At 48.4% G+C, this 15,845-nt stretch overlaps 1 protein-coding gene across 1 annotated transcript; it reads left to right on the top strand.

The window, feature by feature from the left end:
* Positions 1-1,363: 1,363 nt before the first annotated feature.
* On the top strand, positions 1,364-11,360 carry RNF187 (ring finger protein 187). The gene is made up of 5 exons (XM_037823218.1): positions 1,364-1,388; positions 1,908-2,419; positions 4,922-5,014; positions 7,434-7,655; positions 9,088-11,360. The coding sequence occupies exons 1-5, from the start codon at positions 1,364-1,366 to the stop codon at positions 9,088-9,090; spliced, it is 855 nt and encodes a 284-aa protein (XP_037679146.1). The 3' UTR covers positions 9,091-11,360.
* The last annotated feature ends 4,485 nt before the right edge of the window (positions 11,361-15,845 follow it).

Raw genomic sequence — 15,845 nt, 5'->3', positions numbered from 1 at the left:
CGGTAGCCGAGCCCTCAGCTCTCGGGGCTGCTTAAAGGGTACCGGCGGCGGGGGCTCTTTCCCGGAGGCGAGGGCGAGGCGGAGGACGTTGGCCAGAGTCCTCGGCGAGAGGCGTGCAAGGAGGGCGGCGATAAGGACAAAAACACTCTTCATCCAGTAGGGGTATGCGCCAAAGAGATTTATTCAGGGGTGATTACAGGTTATATAGGCTGGTAAGAGGGGCAGGGCTGGAAAGGAGGTGAAGTAGCCTAAAATGGCAATATTGAAGGGAGAGGGGCTAGGATTGGTTCTGAGAGGACGCAGGAGCCGTTGCAGCGGGCGGGGGTTGTTCTGGCCACGGTGCATGCGCGCTGGCGGTGGCAGGAGTGGCCTTGGCACCAGGGAGTGAGTGGGTAAGATAAGGTAGTGGGGAAAGGGCAGTTGGGAGAAAGGCGGTTTCCTCCGGCAAGCCTCCCCTGCCAGTGGCATTTTGGGTGAGGAAAAGGGAGCTGCCTTGACCTCGCTCCTCAGGCTCGGGGGGGCTGCAGAGGGCACTCACGCCCGTACCTACTACCCTCCCCAGGGGGTGATATCAAGTCCCCTGGCCCAGGCCTGGTAAGTCGAGGCACAAGCTCAGACACCCGCAAGGCAGTGTTGTTTTGTTTTGTTCTTGTTTATTTTATTTATTTGCCTGCTAACTTGATAGTGAAAAAATGAGTTTCATTATATTTGCTTACTTCTTAAAAACTGGTCAAAGTGTACATTTCTTCTCATGTTTATTCAGTTATTTGTATTTTTCCCTGTGAATTGACAAATCCCATGGAGAGGGGTATTTTTCTATTGTACTCTTCCTTACCAAATTTTATGAATTCTTATATATTTGTGGTTAAGTTTTTCCTAGTTTGGTTGTTTGCCTTCACTTACGTTTCTGATTGGTTTTTTTTTTTCCCACTCACAGAATTAATCCATTATGGAGTCTGTTTAATTGTTTTTGTTTTTACTTTCTTACTCTACCTGCCCCCATTCCTGGTTTTACCCAACAAATTAGTTAGGATTCCCTCCACCCAAGAGTCACCTGAAGCTCTTTCTCCTTCTAATCATCAACACAGCACTAACGTCAGTAGAATGTTCATACTTTCAACTGGCAATTTACTGGTTTCAAGTCTACAGCAAATTTTTAAAAATTAAAACAAAAAACCCCAAACTACGAAAAACAAAACCTCAGAAGATTTTGCACTGGGGTGGAATAAAAGTTCAACTCATTTTACATATAATTTATAAATTTTACAGCGTTAAATTACATAGATTTTCTTAACCATGGGCTTGTTTATTTTTCAAATAAAAAACCAGATTATCAACCCAAGACACTTTAACCCCCGCAGAGATGCCGACAAATTTCCTGGGGCGAGGTTAGACTGGTTCTATTGCCTCTTCTGACATCCCCGAGATTCCCAGCAGCCAGGGGACCGCGCCGGGATGACAACGGGGACAGAGGGTGCTCCCAGGGTACGGTAGGGAAGCTGCCCAAGGGCCATCCGCGCAGGAAGGGGCGCCCGAGGAAGGTCCGCATTGGGAAGGTCTCCGCAGGGAGGGTCCCCCGACGAGAGTCCGCGCAGAGAGGGTCTTTGCACGGTGGGTTTCCCGCACCACACCCCCGGTAACGGTCCCTCCAGGGATGGTCCGCGCAGCCTTTTTCCAGCCCCCACCCCTCGTGGGAGGAGCGTCATGGAGGAACGCGCCGCTCCGGTCCTGGCAGCTTTCAAAAACACATTGTAACTGCACTCTCCAGATAATCTTTCAACTACGTTTTCGTTCCCGTGCATGAGCCATTTATGGGGGGAATACCAGTCACACTACTAATATTCCCGAAGGAGGCTGCCCGGGCCGGCCCGCCCGACCCACCGGGTGGTGACGCGCTCCGCTGCCAGGGCCCGGCGGCCCCGCCCTCGGCGCGCACCCGGCGGCGGCCACGGGCCTGGGCAGCAGGCGGCCTTTCTCCTTCTCCCGCGTCGTCCTGTCCGCCCTCGTCGAGGGCCCGGCGCCCGCAGACCTGGAGGACTTCGCGGCCCCCGAGGCGGCCGCCTGCGCCATCTGCCAGCGCGAGTTCCGGGACCCGGTGCGCGCCGACTGCGGCCACCGCTTCTGCCGGGCGTGCGTGGTGCAGTTCTGGGCCGATGAGGACGGGCCCTTCCCGTGCCCCGAGTGCGCCGACGACTCCTGGCAGCGCGCCGTGGAGCCCAACCGCCCGGCGCTCAGCCACCGCCTGCTGGCGCTCGAGGTGGCCGCCGCGGGGCCCGCGCGCGACGCGCAGGCCAGCGAGGCCGCGCTGCAGCTGCTGTGCTGGGCCGACGAGGCGCCCCTCTGCAAGGCCTGCCGCATGGCCGCCGAGCCCGAGCAGCCCGAGTGGACGCCCCGCTGGAGGAAGGCCATGCGCGGCAAGGTGGGGCCTGCTGCCCCTGCGCCACCCCCTGTCGGCGGCCCTCTCCGGGTCCCTTGGCTCTTGTCCCACCATCATGAATCTCTTAAGCCCTGAACTCCGTGTCTCCACTCCCCCCCCCATAGGGTGTCCTGCTCCTGCCCCCACCCCACCCTCTGTCTGCGCCCCTCTCCCTGTCCTCATGTCCCGCCCCCATAGGTTTCCTCCCCCTCCCCCAGCTCCCTCTCTGCGGCTCTCTCTCGCTGTCCCCGCCCCTGTAGTGTCTCTTGCGTCTCCAGCCCCCACTATCCGCGGTCCTCTCCCTCTCCCCCCCACCCTCGGTCTGCAGCTTCTTAGGGTCACCTTCTCCCCGCCCCGACCCCAGAGGTCTCCTGCCTCTCCAACCCCTTTTGTCTGCGGCCCTCTCCTTTTCCCCGCCCCCGTAGGTCTCCAGATCCCCTCTTCATGCCCCTTCCCCCGAGTTTTTATCCCTCTCCTGTGCCTGCCTCTCTCTCCTCCCCCGTCCCCACCTCTCATAAGGTGACCTGTCGTTCCTTAATCCCCTTCCTGCCAGCGGCCCTGTCCGGGCCCCCGGCCCCGCCCCCACAAAGCTGCGCTCCCCTCCCGGGTCAGCCCAGGCTCAGTCCTGGGGTCGCGGCCTCTGCCCCTCTGCGGGTCTGATGTCACGTCGGGCCAGGCCTGCGCGCCCACCCAGGCCTGCGCGCCCACCCTTCTGGGATTTGTGTCTGCAAAGCTGGGGTGTTTATTTTGTGCTGAGCAGGATTTTAGCCCCTTCGTTACTTACTCTGTGCTTCCCGCCCCATCCAGCCGGGTCCTCAGCTCGGCCGCCCCTGTCTGGTCCCTTGGCGGGCACCCCTCCCACCTGTCCGGTTCTTGGATGGGGACCCCCTTTCTGTATGGCATTGCACGTGGCACCTGCAGGGCGGTAGAACGTCAGTGCAGGGGGGGACACTCAAAGAATGGAGACAGACAGTGAACCAGGCCCCTGGGGGACACACGCAATCCAGGTGAAGTGTCTGTTTTCCGTGGGCAAGGGGCATGCGCCATGTCTTGGGTCAGGTACTGTATGCGCTTTGGGGAATATGTCCCCTGGCCTCATGGAAACCCACGAGGTGGTGGTGGGATGGTCACTCCGCTAATGGATGGGGCAGTGGAGGCCCGGGGTCCGAGCTTTGGGGCCAAGGTCACGTGGGTGATGGCCGAGCCAGGCCCCCCCCCCCCCAACTCTTGGTCAGGACCCTGGAGCCCAGCTTCTTGCTTCCTCTATCCGCGCTGTGAGTCAGGCCCGGAAAGAGGAGGCTGTACAGTCCTTTCCTATAAACTGTCCTCACAGTGAACGAGGAATACTTAGAACCTGCAAAACGTCTTAGACAACCAGATGGGCTCTGGTGTACCCCCCAGTCTGAATCCCTTCTAAGAAAAACAAAGCCTGTGTGTATTACACGGGGTCCTCCCACCAGAAGCTCTTATGTTCCCTCCTTACCTGGTTAATTTTTTAGTAAGAAGTCTTTCTGTCAGATTTTGTTCTGAACACAGTTTTGTTAGAGGTCACTTCTGAGAAGGCTTTTAAAATGGGAACCACATTACCTCCAGCAGACCTTTTTGTTTTCATACTGTCTGGCGAGCAAAGAGTATCTCATACACATCCAAAGTGGTGTTTTCTCTGCCAGATGAGTTCAAATGACCAATTCCTGAGACAGTGGGGTTTCAAAGATAGAGTTGATTTCTAAGCATGAAGCAGGAGATCAGAGGGACTCTTGGCCTAAAAATCTGTCTCCCTGAATTGCAGAATTCTGATAGTTTTATAGTATCAAAAGATGGGCAGGTTTTAGGATAAGGAGCACAATGGCTGGAGATGAAGAGGTTAGACATGGTTTAATTATTGAGCGTGCACAGATTAATTACATGCTTAGTCACAGAACATATGTGGGAAAATGGCCTTAATATGATGATGGGTGTGATTCTTAGTATTATAATGAGGTATAAAGTTTAAGCTGCTGCCCATGTCAGGCAGGCCAGTTTTGGTTAGCTCCAGGTTTGCCTAGTGAGACAGGATTAGGAATTGGGGTGGGTTAGTCCTGGGCTGACTCAAGTTCTTTCATTAATAGACATTAGGGGCCATCTTTAGTGATCTTAAGATGCTAAAGTTGAAAATCAGGATTAGGAGATATAATTGGGGCCAGTCACAAGGTTTTTAAAGTCACAACATAAAGGTTCAATAGTTATATAATCATTGTCGAAGATCAAGGCATCTGGGGTACAGTTTGGTAATTTTCAGGTATTTTCCTCCAGCTATTCTAATATACTAGAAAGTAAAAAGAAATACCTACATAAAGATTCAGTAATCATCTTCATTTGTTTATTCCTAACTTCTCAGTGACATATATCTGGTTGGCTGCTATTTCTGGGGAAATCCAACTGTTAATCTGAATCAGGGGTTGCAGAGCATACCCCTAAACTAAGTTTTGTCCTCCACCATGCCAGTAACTGGCCTCTCTCCCTCAGGAGAACAAGGGCTCCGTGGAGGTCATGAAAAAAGACCTGAACGATGCGCGGGACCTGCACGGCCAGGCGGAGTCGGCGGCTGCTGTGTGGAAGGCAAGTGGCTGTCCTATTGGCACTCAGGGCCAGGGAAATAGGGAACATCTTCATCCTTTTTTTTTTTTTTGCTAAATTAAAAAAAAAAAAATTTAATTTTAATCATATCTCTAAATCATATTTTTTATTGTGGAATATAACATATATGCATAGAAGTGATAACTTTCCAAGTGCAATTTAATAAGTGGTCATATAGGTAATTTCAAAGAACATTGGGGGCCACAGTTCCACAGTTTCAGTTCTTTCCTTATTGAGAAAAATAACATATTTGCAAAAAGGCAATAACTTTCAAAGTACAATTTAACAAGTAGGTATATACTTTTTGTAAATATATATATGCGTTCTTCCATAACAAAAGGAAAATGGGTTAGCAGACTAGGCTGGCCCAACCGATGTGCAGCTCCTTGGCTGAGTGGTTGGAGGAGGGTTTTGGATGTGGTTTTCATGAACTCCAAGGTGTTTTTCCAGGACTTTTTGTGGGTATTTCACACACAAAATTCAGCCAAAGTGATTTAATGATCCTCTTTTACTCTGTGTTTTATGGGTTTATTGATGATGTTTTGTCTAACTTCCTTTTTTTTTTTTTTTTTTTTTTAAATAACTACTTACAATGCTCTTAATTTTGATCTGAAAGCAGCATGGTTATTTCCTTATTTCCAAGCATCAGTCACTGTGTTGGAAGCACTTTGTAAGCATTGCTTTCCTGTGCTGCTTTGCTGTGCTACCAACACTATACCCTAATGTTTACGTTACACTACTCTGATTATTTTATATTTCTCATCAACAAAACTACACATGAGCTTAAGCTTTCTGTTATTATTTTTTCCTTATATATAGTAAAACTAATACCGGTCTCTCAGAGTTTCATAACTCCTCCACTCCCTTTTCCAACATATCAAAACAAAGTGCTCTTTAAAAACCCGTAAGCTCTGACTGGGGGGCCTGCACGTTCAAAATCAAGACTGCTAGTCCCATCCTGTGTGGCAGATAGCAGCTCTCTCTCCCAGCTCTCTAATTCCAGGCCAGGCATTGCCCCGCTGCACGGAGGCCTGAAGCACAGGCTTCTCACACAGTCACACAGGGCAATGCATCACATACAGGAGGCAAGTCAGACCCCGAGAACATAGCTCCCCTTGGAGGGCCTTTCTGAGATTCTCTCCTCTGATTAGAGCCATGCTGTGAACTGCTGAGTCAGGATGACACTGGGAGGCTTTGGGGAACCTCCAACCTTTTCGGTGACCCTGTGTCAAGCCAAGCTACTCTTTGTCCCCAAATTTTAGCAGATAGGGCCTTTTAATATAACCTTTTTCAGGAGTTTGTGTTAGAAGGGGACACTTCAGATGAAAGAAGCTTTCTGAACTCAAAGGAATGGATCTGTAGTGTACCACACTGGCCAGCCAGCAGGGTTCCTTCACCATGAACCAGGGAACCTTGGTTTCTAATGCCATTTGTTTTCTTGATCAGCAACAAAAGACTTGGCCTCTTGTTATCACAGCTATTGTCATTACTCTGTAACCCCAGGGTTAGGTTGAAGAGATCAGTGAAAAATCTGTGTAAATTCAGAGTATCAGCACACCATGCTTTCCTTTTTTTTTTTTTTTTAATTAGATATTAGTTGAAGAATGGGCAGAAGGCTGACTGGAAGAGCAAACTGTTTTAGTTGAAGGCCAGCATGATTTCTTTTTTTTTAATATTCATTTTATTGAGATATATTCACATAACACACAGCCATACAAAACAAATTGTACATTTGATTGTTCACAGTACTGTTACATAGTTGTGCATTTATCAGCAAAATCAATCCCTGACACCTTCATTACCACACACAGAAAAATAACAAGAATAATAATTAATGTGAAAAAGGGCAATTAAAGTAAAAAAGGACACTGGGTGCCTTTGTTTGTTTGTTTTTGTTTTTTTCCTTCCCCCATTTTTCTACTCATCCATCCATAAACTAGACAAAGGGGAGTGTGGTCCACATGGCTTTCCCAATCCCATTGTCACCCCTCATAAGCTACATTTTTATACAATTGTCTTCAAGATTCATGGGTTCTGGGCTAGCATGATTTTTTGACCCTTGGGGTTCAGGTAAGGGTGGAGGGGAAGTTTTTGGGAGTTGGGAATGTGTTTTGACCTGGCTGTCAGTCGTCTGCCCAGTAGGCTTGAGACCCAGGCTCATGGAATATCTCTTTCCTCTCATAGACAGGAGGTGGAAGACAGAGTCTTCAAATAAACCCGAGTGCTTTCCAGCAAAAATCCATCTCTTCCACTGGAGCTCGGGGTGTTGTAGGGGAGAAGCTGGCTGGGGGCATGGATTCCATAGCCAGCTCTGGGTGGGGCCATGTGTAACTGTCCCCCTGGGGCACCCACAGGGAGGCCTGGAGACAGAGCTGTCCTTTTCTACCCTCTGATCCTGCAGGGGCATGTGATGGATCGGAGAAAGAAGGCCCTGGCTGACTATAGGAAGCTGCGCGCCTTTTTTGCCGAGGAGGAAGAGCATTTCCTGCAGGAGGCTGCCAAAGAGGAGGAGGCCCCAGAGAATGAAGATGCTGATCTGACTGAGAGGTTCACATCCCTGCTGCAGGCTGTCTCGGAGCTGGAGAAGAAGCACCGCAACCTGGGACTCAGCATGCTGCTGCAGGTCGGTGCCTCTTGGTCATCTCAGGAGGAAGGGCAGCTGCAAAGAGCTGGGAGGATACCAGGGCTTGCTTGTGTTCTCAAGAAATCCTAATCCCATAGATGAGCATGTCAGAGCATAGAGACAGGAAACAGCACACGAACGTGTTAACAGGGTAACATCAAAAGAAAAGGCATAAATGATACTGCATTACTTCTATTTACTGTAGCCTTTTGGGACTGAATTTCAGAAATAGGTGATGCAAGGAAGAGGGCCTGAAAAACTTTAACCTTAGAAGAGCCCACAATACCCCAGGCCTGCAGGTGGGAAGGGAAGTTTGATGGAAGGGGAGACTTGTCCCCTCATGCTGGAGCTTTGGAAACGGGAACCGTGGTCTTGGGACTCACCAGCAGTCAGGACTGCGTGATGGGATGTCACTGGTTACCATCTGTGATTTGCCACTCCTGTGCCCATCTGGCTCTCATCCTAAATGTTCTCATTACATCCTCTGTCCTGATTCCTTGCCCAAAACACAAGCCCAGTGACTCTGCATTTTTCATCATCATCTGTGGTTGCTGAGTCAGCAACTCCTTTTCTGATTGTCCTCTTCCCATCTGAGAGGTTGTCTTTTCACCTCTAGAAAATACCAGCCAATCACTAATTAATCATCTCTAAGCAGTTCAGTCACCCAGACTGTCATGGATATAAGGTTTGGCCCCTGGAAGACACTTGGGGGTTGGTGTGGGTGGGGGTGTCACGTCTCTTGGATTCTGGGGTTGATAGCTAGAACATGCCCAGGACTGTGGTTGGTGCTCGAAGTTTCTGAGGATGCTCAGTGTTCCGGTTTGCTAATGCTGCCAGAATGCAACATACTAGAAATGGATTGGCTTTTACAAAGAGGATTTATTTGGTTACACGGTTACAGTCGTAAGGCCATAAAGTGTCCAAGGTAAGGCATCGACAATAGGGTACCTTCACTGGAGAAATGCCATTGGCATCTGGAAAACCTCTGTTAGCTGGGAAGGTACATGGCTGGTGTCTGCTTGCTCCCAGGTTGCATTTCAAAATGACGTTCTCCAAAATGTCTCTGTGTCAGCTTCTCAGGGTAAACTCTGGGCTAATGCCTCCAAAGCATCAACAAAACTGTGCTTCCAACAGCCATCTTCAAAATGTCCCTGTAAGTTGCAGCAGCAAGCTCCTTCTGTCTGAGCTCTGATACAGGGCTCTATTAAATTAATTCAGTGTGGGCCACGCCTCCATGGAAATTCTCTAATCAGAATTATCACCTACAGTTGGGTGGGTCTCATCTCCATGGAAACAACCTCATCCAAAGATTCCAACCTAATCAGCACTAATACATCTGCCCCCACAAGATTGCATCAAAGAACATGGCTTTTTCTGGAGGATATAATATAGCCAAACCAACACACTCTCGTCTGTTTTCTTTTCTGTGCAGTGATGGAGCTGGCCCAGCTGGGGGATCTCTCCTGGAATGTGAGGCTAAGAAAGTCTATCCTACACCCTGGCTCGCAGGTCTACACCTCCCCTGCCTCGAGGCTCCCCCTGACCACCCGGTGTCTTCATCCCAAGTCTCTGTTGGTCTGAACCATTACTTTGTAGACGTGGGGGAGGGATCTGTAGATGCTACTGCTGCTGGTTGCTCAAGATAGTATATTTCAACAACATGTATGTTTCCCCTTTTCTTTGAGGTGTTACTCTTGTTGAAGCTAGACACATTTTTATAGTGGAGGCTTGTAATGGGGGAAACTAACCCCTTGTATTCCATCTCCTCACATACATAACTCTTGTTGCTAATGAGGCTTTCATCAGAAGTTCGCCTGGAGTCCCAGCCACCCATGGTGACTGCCAGGCCAGGAGATGGTCTAGACTGTTGGGTTTCGCTGTCCAGGCACCAAATCCTGCATCTTTTACATGGTGTTAAAGACAGGATTGATCTACTGCATATTCCTACCCTTGGCCCAGACACCACTCAACTGATACAGCAGGCACATCCACTAAGGAAAGAGAATTGAAAAAGGTCCTCATGATGCCTGGGTGGGGAAGGATGAGCACTCGAGCTCCCACATAGTAATGGGCCCTTGCTCTGGAGGCTTCAGCCTTTTAACACTGTCCCTGGCTCCCAGTCCCCCCAGCAGCATATACTTCCCTCCCACATAAAATCTGCCATAGCACAAAGCCCCCAGAAACATCTCCATAATTGTCACCTGGGTCACGACATGACATGGACCCACCTTGGGGTGGCAGCAGGAAGCTCGGGTTTCTCCTCTGGAAGCTTCTGCCAGGGCTCTGCCTCATATTTATCTTTTTGTGAGTGGAACCCAACGTTTCAGGAAAATAAAGCTGTAGTATTTTTGGCCCCTCATAGAGGGATCCATCTCTTTGGGTCTGCCAATGGGGAACGGTGCAGGTCCCAGTGCTCTCTCCCTTGTACCTCTTTCTCTTTGCTACCTCCCAGTTTTTCCGTGTGTCATTCCTGCTTGACTTGTACTTCTCATTCCTTGTCTTCGCTGTCTGTCCCTTGGCTGCTGTCGGAACCTTCTATCAAGTTATCTTCTACGTGCTCGGGGAGCCCCATTCCGCCTCATGCCAAATGGAGCATTTTCCTGTTTTGCCTGGATGTCTGAACGCTGGTCCTCGTTGGACATCAGTTTCTATACCACGACAGCTCTGAGGGGCTTGGGGCGTCTCCAGGCCTCCCCGAGGCATTTGATCTCACTGCATCTGTTGCTTTGTATTTTTTCTGATGTATTTATTTATCAAAATCTGTGACTTAGTTGTAGTGCAGGTGTCTGTGGTTTCCTTGTGTGTAGATTAGACAAAAATGCAGCACAACGTAGACCCAAATGAGAGGTCTGAGAATGTCGATGCAGACAAACACTTAGAATTGTTTAGGTCGAGTGTTTGAATTCCAGCCTTGCTGTAGGACACGGTGTCGCTGTCAACGTAGAGAGACCTCAGCATGCTCGCTTGGACAGGTGAGTGTTGTCATCGTGACGTCCTCATGAGGCCTCGTTCAGCAGGAAGCAGGCGACACTGCCATCTTTCTTGCTCTGGCAGCGGACAGACTCAGATGTGATGGTTTCAAGAGTCTGGCTGAGGACATTCACACCACCACGTCTCGATTTGGGTGGGTATGACGATTTCCAAGGAGCATGATTCTGTGTAATTGCGAACACTCCAAGCTAAGCTGTAGCAGTGACAAGTGCATTATGAATATTGCTGTGAGAATGGTTGGGTCAATGGTAGCTACTAGTGATTTTCCAGTAGAGCGTGATTGCAGGGCTGTGGGTTGAATATGCAGTATTGGCACTGAAAGCCTGTTAGACATGTGACATGTCCCAGTAAAATGCCAGCGGGGAAAGTGTGGCGGGCAAGTGCCAAGGCGAGACTGAACCTGTGTGCACGTGGCGGGAGCGGGTGGTGAGGCATGTGTGGGGCTAAGCTGACATCAGCAGGCAAATCGAAGCCACAGAACAGTCCATTGGGGACACGACTCTGAGCATGGATCATGCTAAAGAACTTTGTGCTCTTTGTGGTCTTGGTAACAAACGAGCTGCTGTGGATGGGGGCCCATTACGTATGATGTTTCCAGCTCCTGTGATTAGTGGCATTTAACTCGTGAGCTCAAGGAGCATGGCATTATCCTGATTGCCTGGCACACGGGCAGATGTTCACACGGTGGCCAATAAAGTGGAGCTTGCTTCAGCCTGTTCGCTTCTCTGTTCCCTCCTTTTTCCCCTTTCCATGTGTTCTAGTTTGCTAATGCTGCCCTTTTGCAAAACACCAGAAATGGATTGGCTTTTATAAAGGGGGTTTATTTGGTTACAAAGTTACAGTCTTAAGGCCATAAAGTGTCTGAAGTGAGACATCAACAATTGGTTACCTTCACTGGAGAAAGGCCGTTGGCATCCAGAAAACCTCTGTTAGCTGGGAGGGCATGTGGCTAGCATCCGCTGGCTCCCAGGTTGCATTCCAAAATGGCGTTCTCCAAAATGTCAGTGTCAGCTTCTGACGGCCATCTTCAAAATGTCTCTCAGCTGCAGCTAGCTGTGAGCTCCTTCTGTCTGAGCTTATATACTGCTCTAGTAGACTAATCAAGGCCCACGCTGAATGGGTGGGGCCACACCTCCATGGAAATACTGAGGCAGTAGGTTCCAACCTAATCCACGCTAATACATCTGCCCGCACAAGATTGCATTAAAGAATATGGCTTTTTCTGGGGGATATAGTATATACAAACTGGCACACCATGTTTAGGTGCAGATGCTTGCCTCCTCCCATGTGCCCCTGAGAGGGTCTTTAGGAAGGTGCTGCATGAAGCAGACTTCTGCAGGTGGTCATCTTCTCCACCTCACTCCTCATGCCCTTAGCTGCTCCACCTCAGTTTCTCCCTGAGAAATCAGAGAAGCCTCCCAGGGCTCCTCTTTCCTCTTACTAAAGGGCTCGCCCGTCTTCATCCATCTCAAAAATCTGGTTTGGGGATGGAGGGAGTGAGGGAGGTGTTGCTCAAAGGTCTGTTTATTCTTTCTCACTTCAGTTGGCCTAGTGTGGAGATACGGTGGCAGAAAAAACAGAGTTGGGGAAGCTGTGTCACCCCTAAAAAGTGGACATTACATAATATTGAGTATTAGGGGTTGAGGAAAAGTGGGCAGGAGCTGACGGGGAGGAGCACAGCAGAGCCTGAGGGGTCCTCAGGTATGGTAGGGGCAGTTCTATTGAGAGAAGCCACCCCTTCTTGATTTGCTTTTCTTTCTAAGGACATGTGAATTTGGTGAAGTTAGGTTAACCACAAACTGAGTAGAAATAACCTTGTTTGGGACCATTTGCCCCTATCCGTGGCCAGCCTCTCTTGATACATATAACCAGTGTAATGAATGATATGGAAGATGGGAAAAACTGCCTCGTTGAATGTTAGAGTGACAGATTCACCATCTAGACCTGGCTATGGACCCAGCAGATTGTAGGACCTTGGCCAAGTCATCCCCATCCCTAAAACTAGTGTGAGTATGAGAAGAACCCTGGGCACCTGGGCCCCGTCCCACAGTTCCCAATGCCGGGGGTGAGGGCGGGAACGCTCGAGGGAGACGTCTCACCCGCCTGTTAAATGCAAGGGGCGGTGTGTGGGGCTTTCCCCTCAACATTGTAAGGATCCAGGGAACCATTCAGCACCAGAAAAACACATTCTTCAACTTTATTTTTTCCTTGCAATTTTATTGAGATATATTCACATACCTTACAATTATCCACAGTGTACAGTTGTTCACAGTATCATCAGATAGTTGTGCATTCATCACCACAATCAGCCCTTGAACACATTCATTACTCCAAAATAAAAATAAGAATCAAAACTAAAAAAGAATACGCAAAACATCCCATCCCCCCATCTGTCCCTATTATTCATTTACTTTTTGTCCCCACTTTTCTATTCATCTGTCCATACACTGGATAAAGGGAGTGTGAGCCACAAGGTTTTCACAATCACACTGTCACAGTGTAAGCTACATAGTTATACAATCATCTTCAAGAGTCAAGGCTACTGGGTTGGAGTTCAACAGTTTCAGGTATTTCTTTCTAGCTATTCTAATACACTAAAGACTAAAAGGGATGTGTAAATAATTCATAAGAATAACCTCCGTTATGACCTCCTGACTGTATTTGAAATCTCCCAGGCACTGAAACTACTTTGCTTCATTTCTCTTCCTCTTGTTTGTCCAGAAGCCTTTCTCAATCCCACAGTCCAGGGTCCAGGCTCATCCCCTGGAGTCACGTCCCATGTTGCCATTGAGATTTACACCCCTGGGACTCATGACCCATGTAGGGGGGAGGGCAGTGAATCCACCTGCCAGGGTGGCTTAGAGAGAGAGATCACACCTGAGCAGTGAAAGAGGTTCTCTGGGGTGACTCTTAGGCACGAGTATATGTAATGTAAGCTTAGCCTCTCCTTTGCAGTAGCAAGTGTCATAAGGGTAAGCCCCAAGATCGAGGGCTCAGTCTACTAAATTGGTAGTCTCAATGTTTGTGAGAAGATAAGGAATTCCCCTAGTGGGGAAGTATAATATTTCCACATTTTTCTCCAGTCCCTCAAGGGGGTTTTTGCAAATACCGTTTTCTTCTTTGCCCAGATTACTCTGGGATGTACACTAACTTGTACAAATCAACCAGATCTCTCTCCTTGTTTGAGGTTCTGTGCAGTTTTGGTGGTTGAATAAACTGACTGCATAAGTTAAATTATATTGTGTACTACAGAAAACATAAATTGTCCACCAAATAAATATCTCTTCCTTTGGTCTCACACAGAAGTTGAACTTTTAAAACACAGTCAATATCCTTTACCCTTTAGTCTGATTTACCTTAGTCCTAACCAAGGCCATTTTGTTCATATCTCTCATTGAAGTCTGATCTTTTTCAGCTTTTTTTAACATTTGCTGTATGAGGTAATGCTGACATTCATAGTGCTGAACTCTGGTTCTGAGTTTCAGGTGTCACACAGATACCCAAAGTTCCAGGGACTAACCAAGTTGTACACAAACAGCTCATCATCCCAGAATTGAGAGATAACCATTACAACTCATGAATAGATATGACTGCTGTAAGAACATACAATTTAGGAACCTTTACCATAAGCCTTCCCCTGATAACCTGTGCTCTCAGATTCAATTCTCAGAGTTTGCACATTACAGTTAGTTCATATTAGTGAGGCATTATAATGTTTGTGTGTTCTTAAACTTCATCCATTCTTGGGGTGTGAACCCATTGTAAGGAGGACCTTTCGATGAGGTTACTTCAGTTAAGGTGTGGCCCATCTCAATCAGGATGGGTCTTAATCCTATTACCAGAATCTTTATAAGCCTAATGAAATTTCAGAGAGAGAGAGAGAGAAAGGCATAGCGGGAGCAGCCAGAGGCTGACCATCAATGGAACTTGGAAGAGAAGGGAGAGGCCAGGAGACGCTGCTCACATCCAGCCCCAGAATGCCTCAGTTTTAGGGGAGAGAGCATTGCCTTCCTGATGCCACAATTTTGGCCTAGCTTCAAACCGTGAGCCAATACATTCCTATTGTTTGAGCCAACCCATCATATGGCATTTGTTTTAGCAGCTGGAAGACTAAGATGGAGTGGAAGGGTAAAGTGTGGTGGATGCCACCATGGAGAACTAGTTTTGCTCCTAAATGTACACACAGATGTGCTCGTGGATGCGCCCCAGAGTAGATGTACATGAGATGCACATGCAAAAGTGCTGAAGACTGGATGTACACATAGGAGATTTGCCAAAGCATTCCAGGCAGAGGCCAATCCAGGATGCAGAGTTACTTCATCCCAGGATGCAACAGCCAGAGGTGGCTGGGGGCAGGTAGAGGGGCTGTTGCCGGTCCACAGACAGGGACTGACTTCCCACTGGTCATTGATGACTGGATGTCTCTCTGACTCTGTTCTTCCAGGGGGAAGTGGGAGCAAAGAACATGAGGAAGTATAAAAAATGCTCTTTTTCACTTAACCAAGGATCTTACAAACAGAATTAATGAAGAGAGACAGAGTAATAGAAGATATTTGTAGTGATTAACCCAACATGGATAATACCCAGACTATGCAAGGAACTCCTACAGATTAAGAAGAACAGAACAACTGGATTAACAAAATCAGCAAAGGGTGTGAACAAGCAATTACCAAAGAGGAAGCCAAAGTGCTTAGGAGTTCATGAACAGATGCTCAACCTCGTTAGTTTTTTTGAGTGGTGAAAATTACTTTACACCATTAGATTGGTGGAGTTGGGAAAGCTGCCACTCCCCATCCTGTCCCACAGCCTCCTCCACAGTTTGTGGGTGCAGCCTGGTGCAGCCAGCCCGGAGAGAGCACCATCTGGTAGTTTTCATCAAATTAAGGACATGATGACCCAGCAATTCCACTCCTGGATATTATATTCCACAGAAAATTTCCCCAAGGTCCATAAGGGGAGGTATACTAGGTGTTCCCTGCACCGTTATCTGGTGGCAGACAGCTGCTAGTCCTTCACTGGAAGGGCTGGAAGGAAAAATGTGGGACATACACCATAGAACACTCTGTATTGCTTAGGAGAAATACATGAGAAGGACACAGCAACACAGGTGTGGCTTTAGGGCATGATGTGGAGTCACAAAACTAGGAAACTGAGGTAAAAAAATATAGGACCATTTACTGCAATTTAAAATATAGAACG

This window comes from Choloepus didactylus, assembly GCF_015220235.1.
Source record: "Choloepus didactylus isolate mChoDid1 chromosome 11 unlocalized genomic scaffold, mChoDid1.pri SUPER_11_unloc2, whole genome shotgun sequence".
In the NCBI taxonomy this organism is placed as follows: Eukaryota; Metazoa; Chordata; class Mammalia; order Pilosa; family Megalonychidae; genus Choloepus; species Choloepus didactylus.
This window is presented reverse-complemented; position numbering and strand designations above follow the sequence as displayed.

What these genes read in the sequence shown, in the direction of transcription:
- RNF187 (XM_037823218.1), top strand. Translation starts at nt 1,364, where the DNA reads ATGCCGACAAATTTCCTGGGGCGAG. An exon ending in GACAAATTTCCTGGGGCGAG is followed by an intron (nt 1,389 to 1,907) that starts GTTAGACTGGTT and finishes CTCCGCTGCCAG; the next exon opens with GGCCCGGCGGCCCCGCCCTC. An exon ending in GGAAGGCCATGCGCGGCAAG is followed by an intron (nt 2,420 to 4,921) that starts GTGGGGCCTGCT and finishes TCTCTCCCTCAG; the next exon opens with GAGAACAAGGGCTCCGTGGA.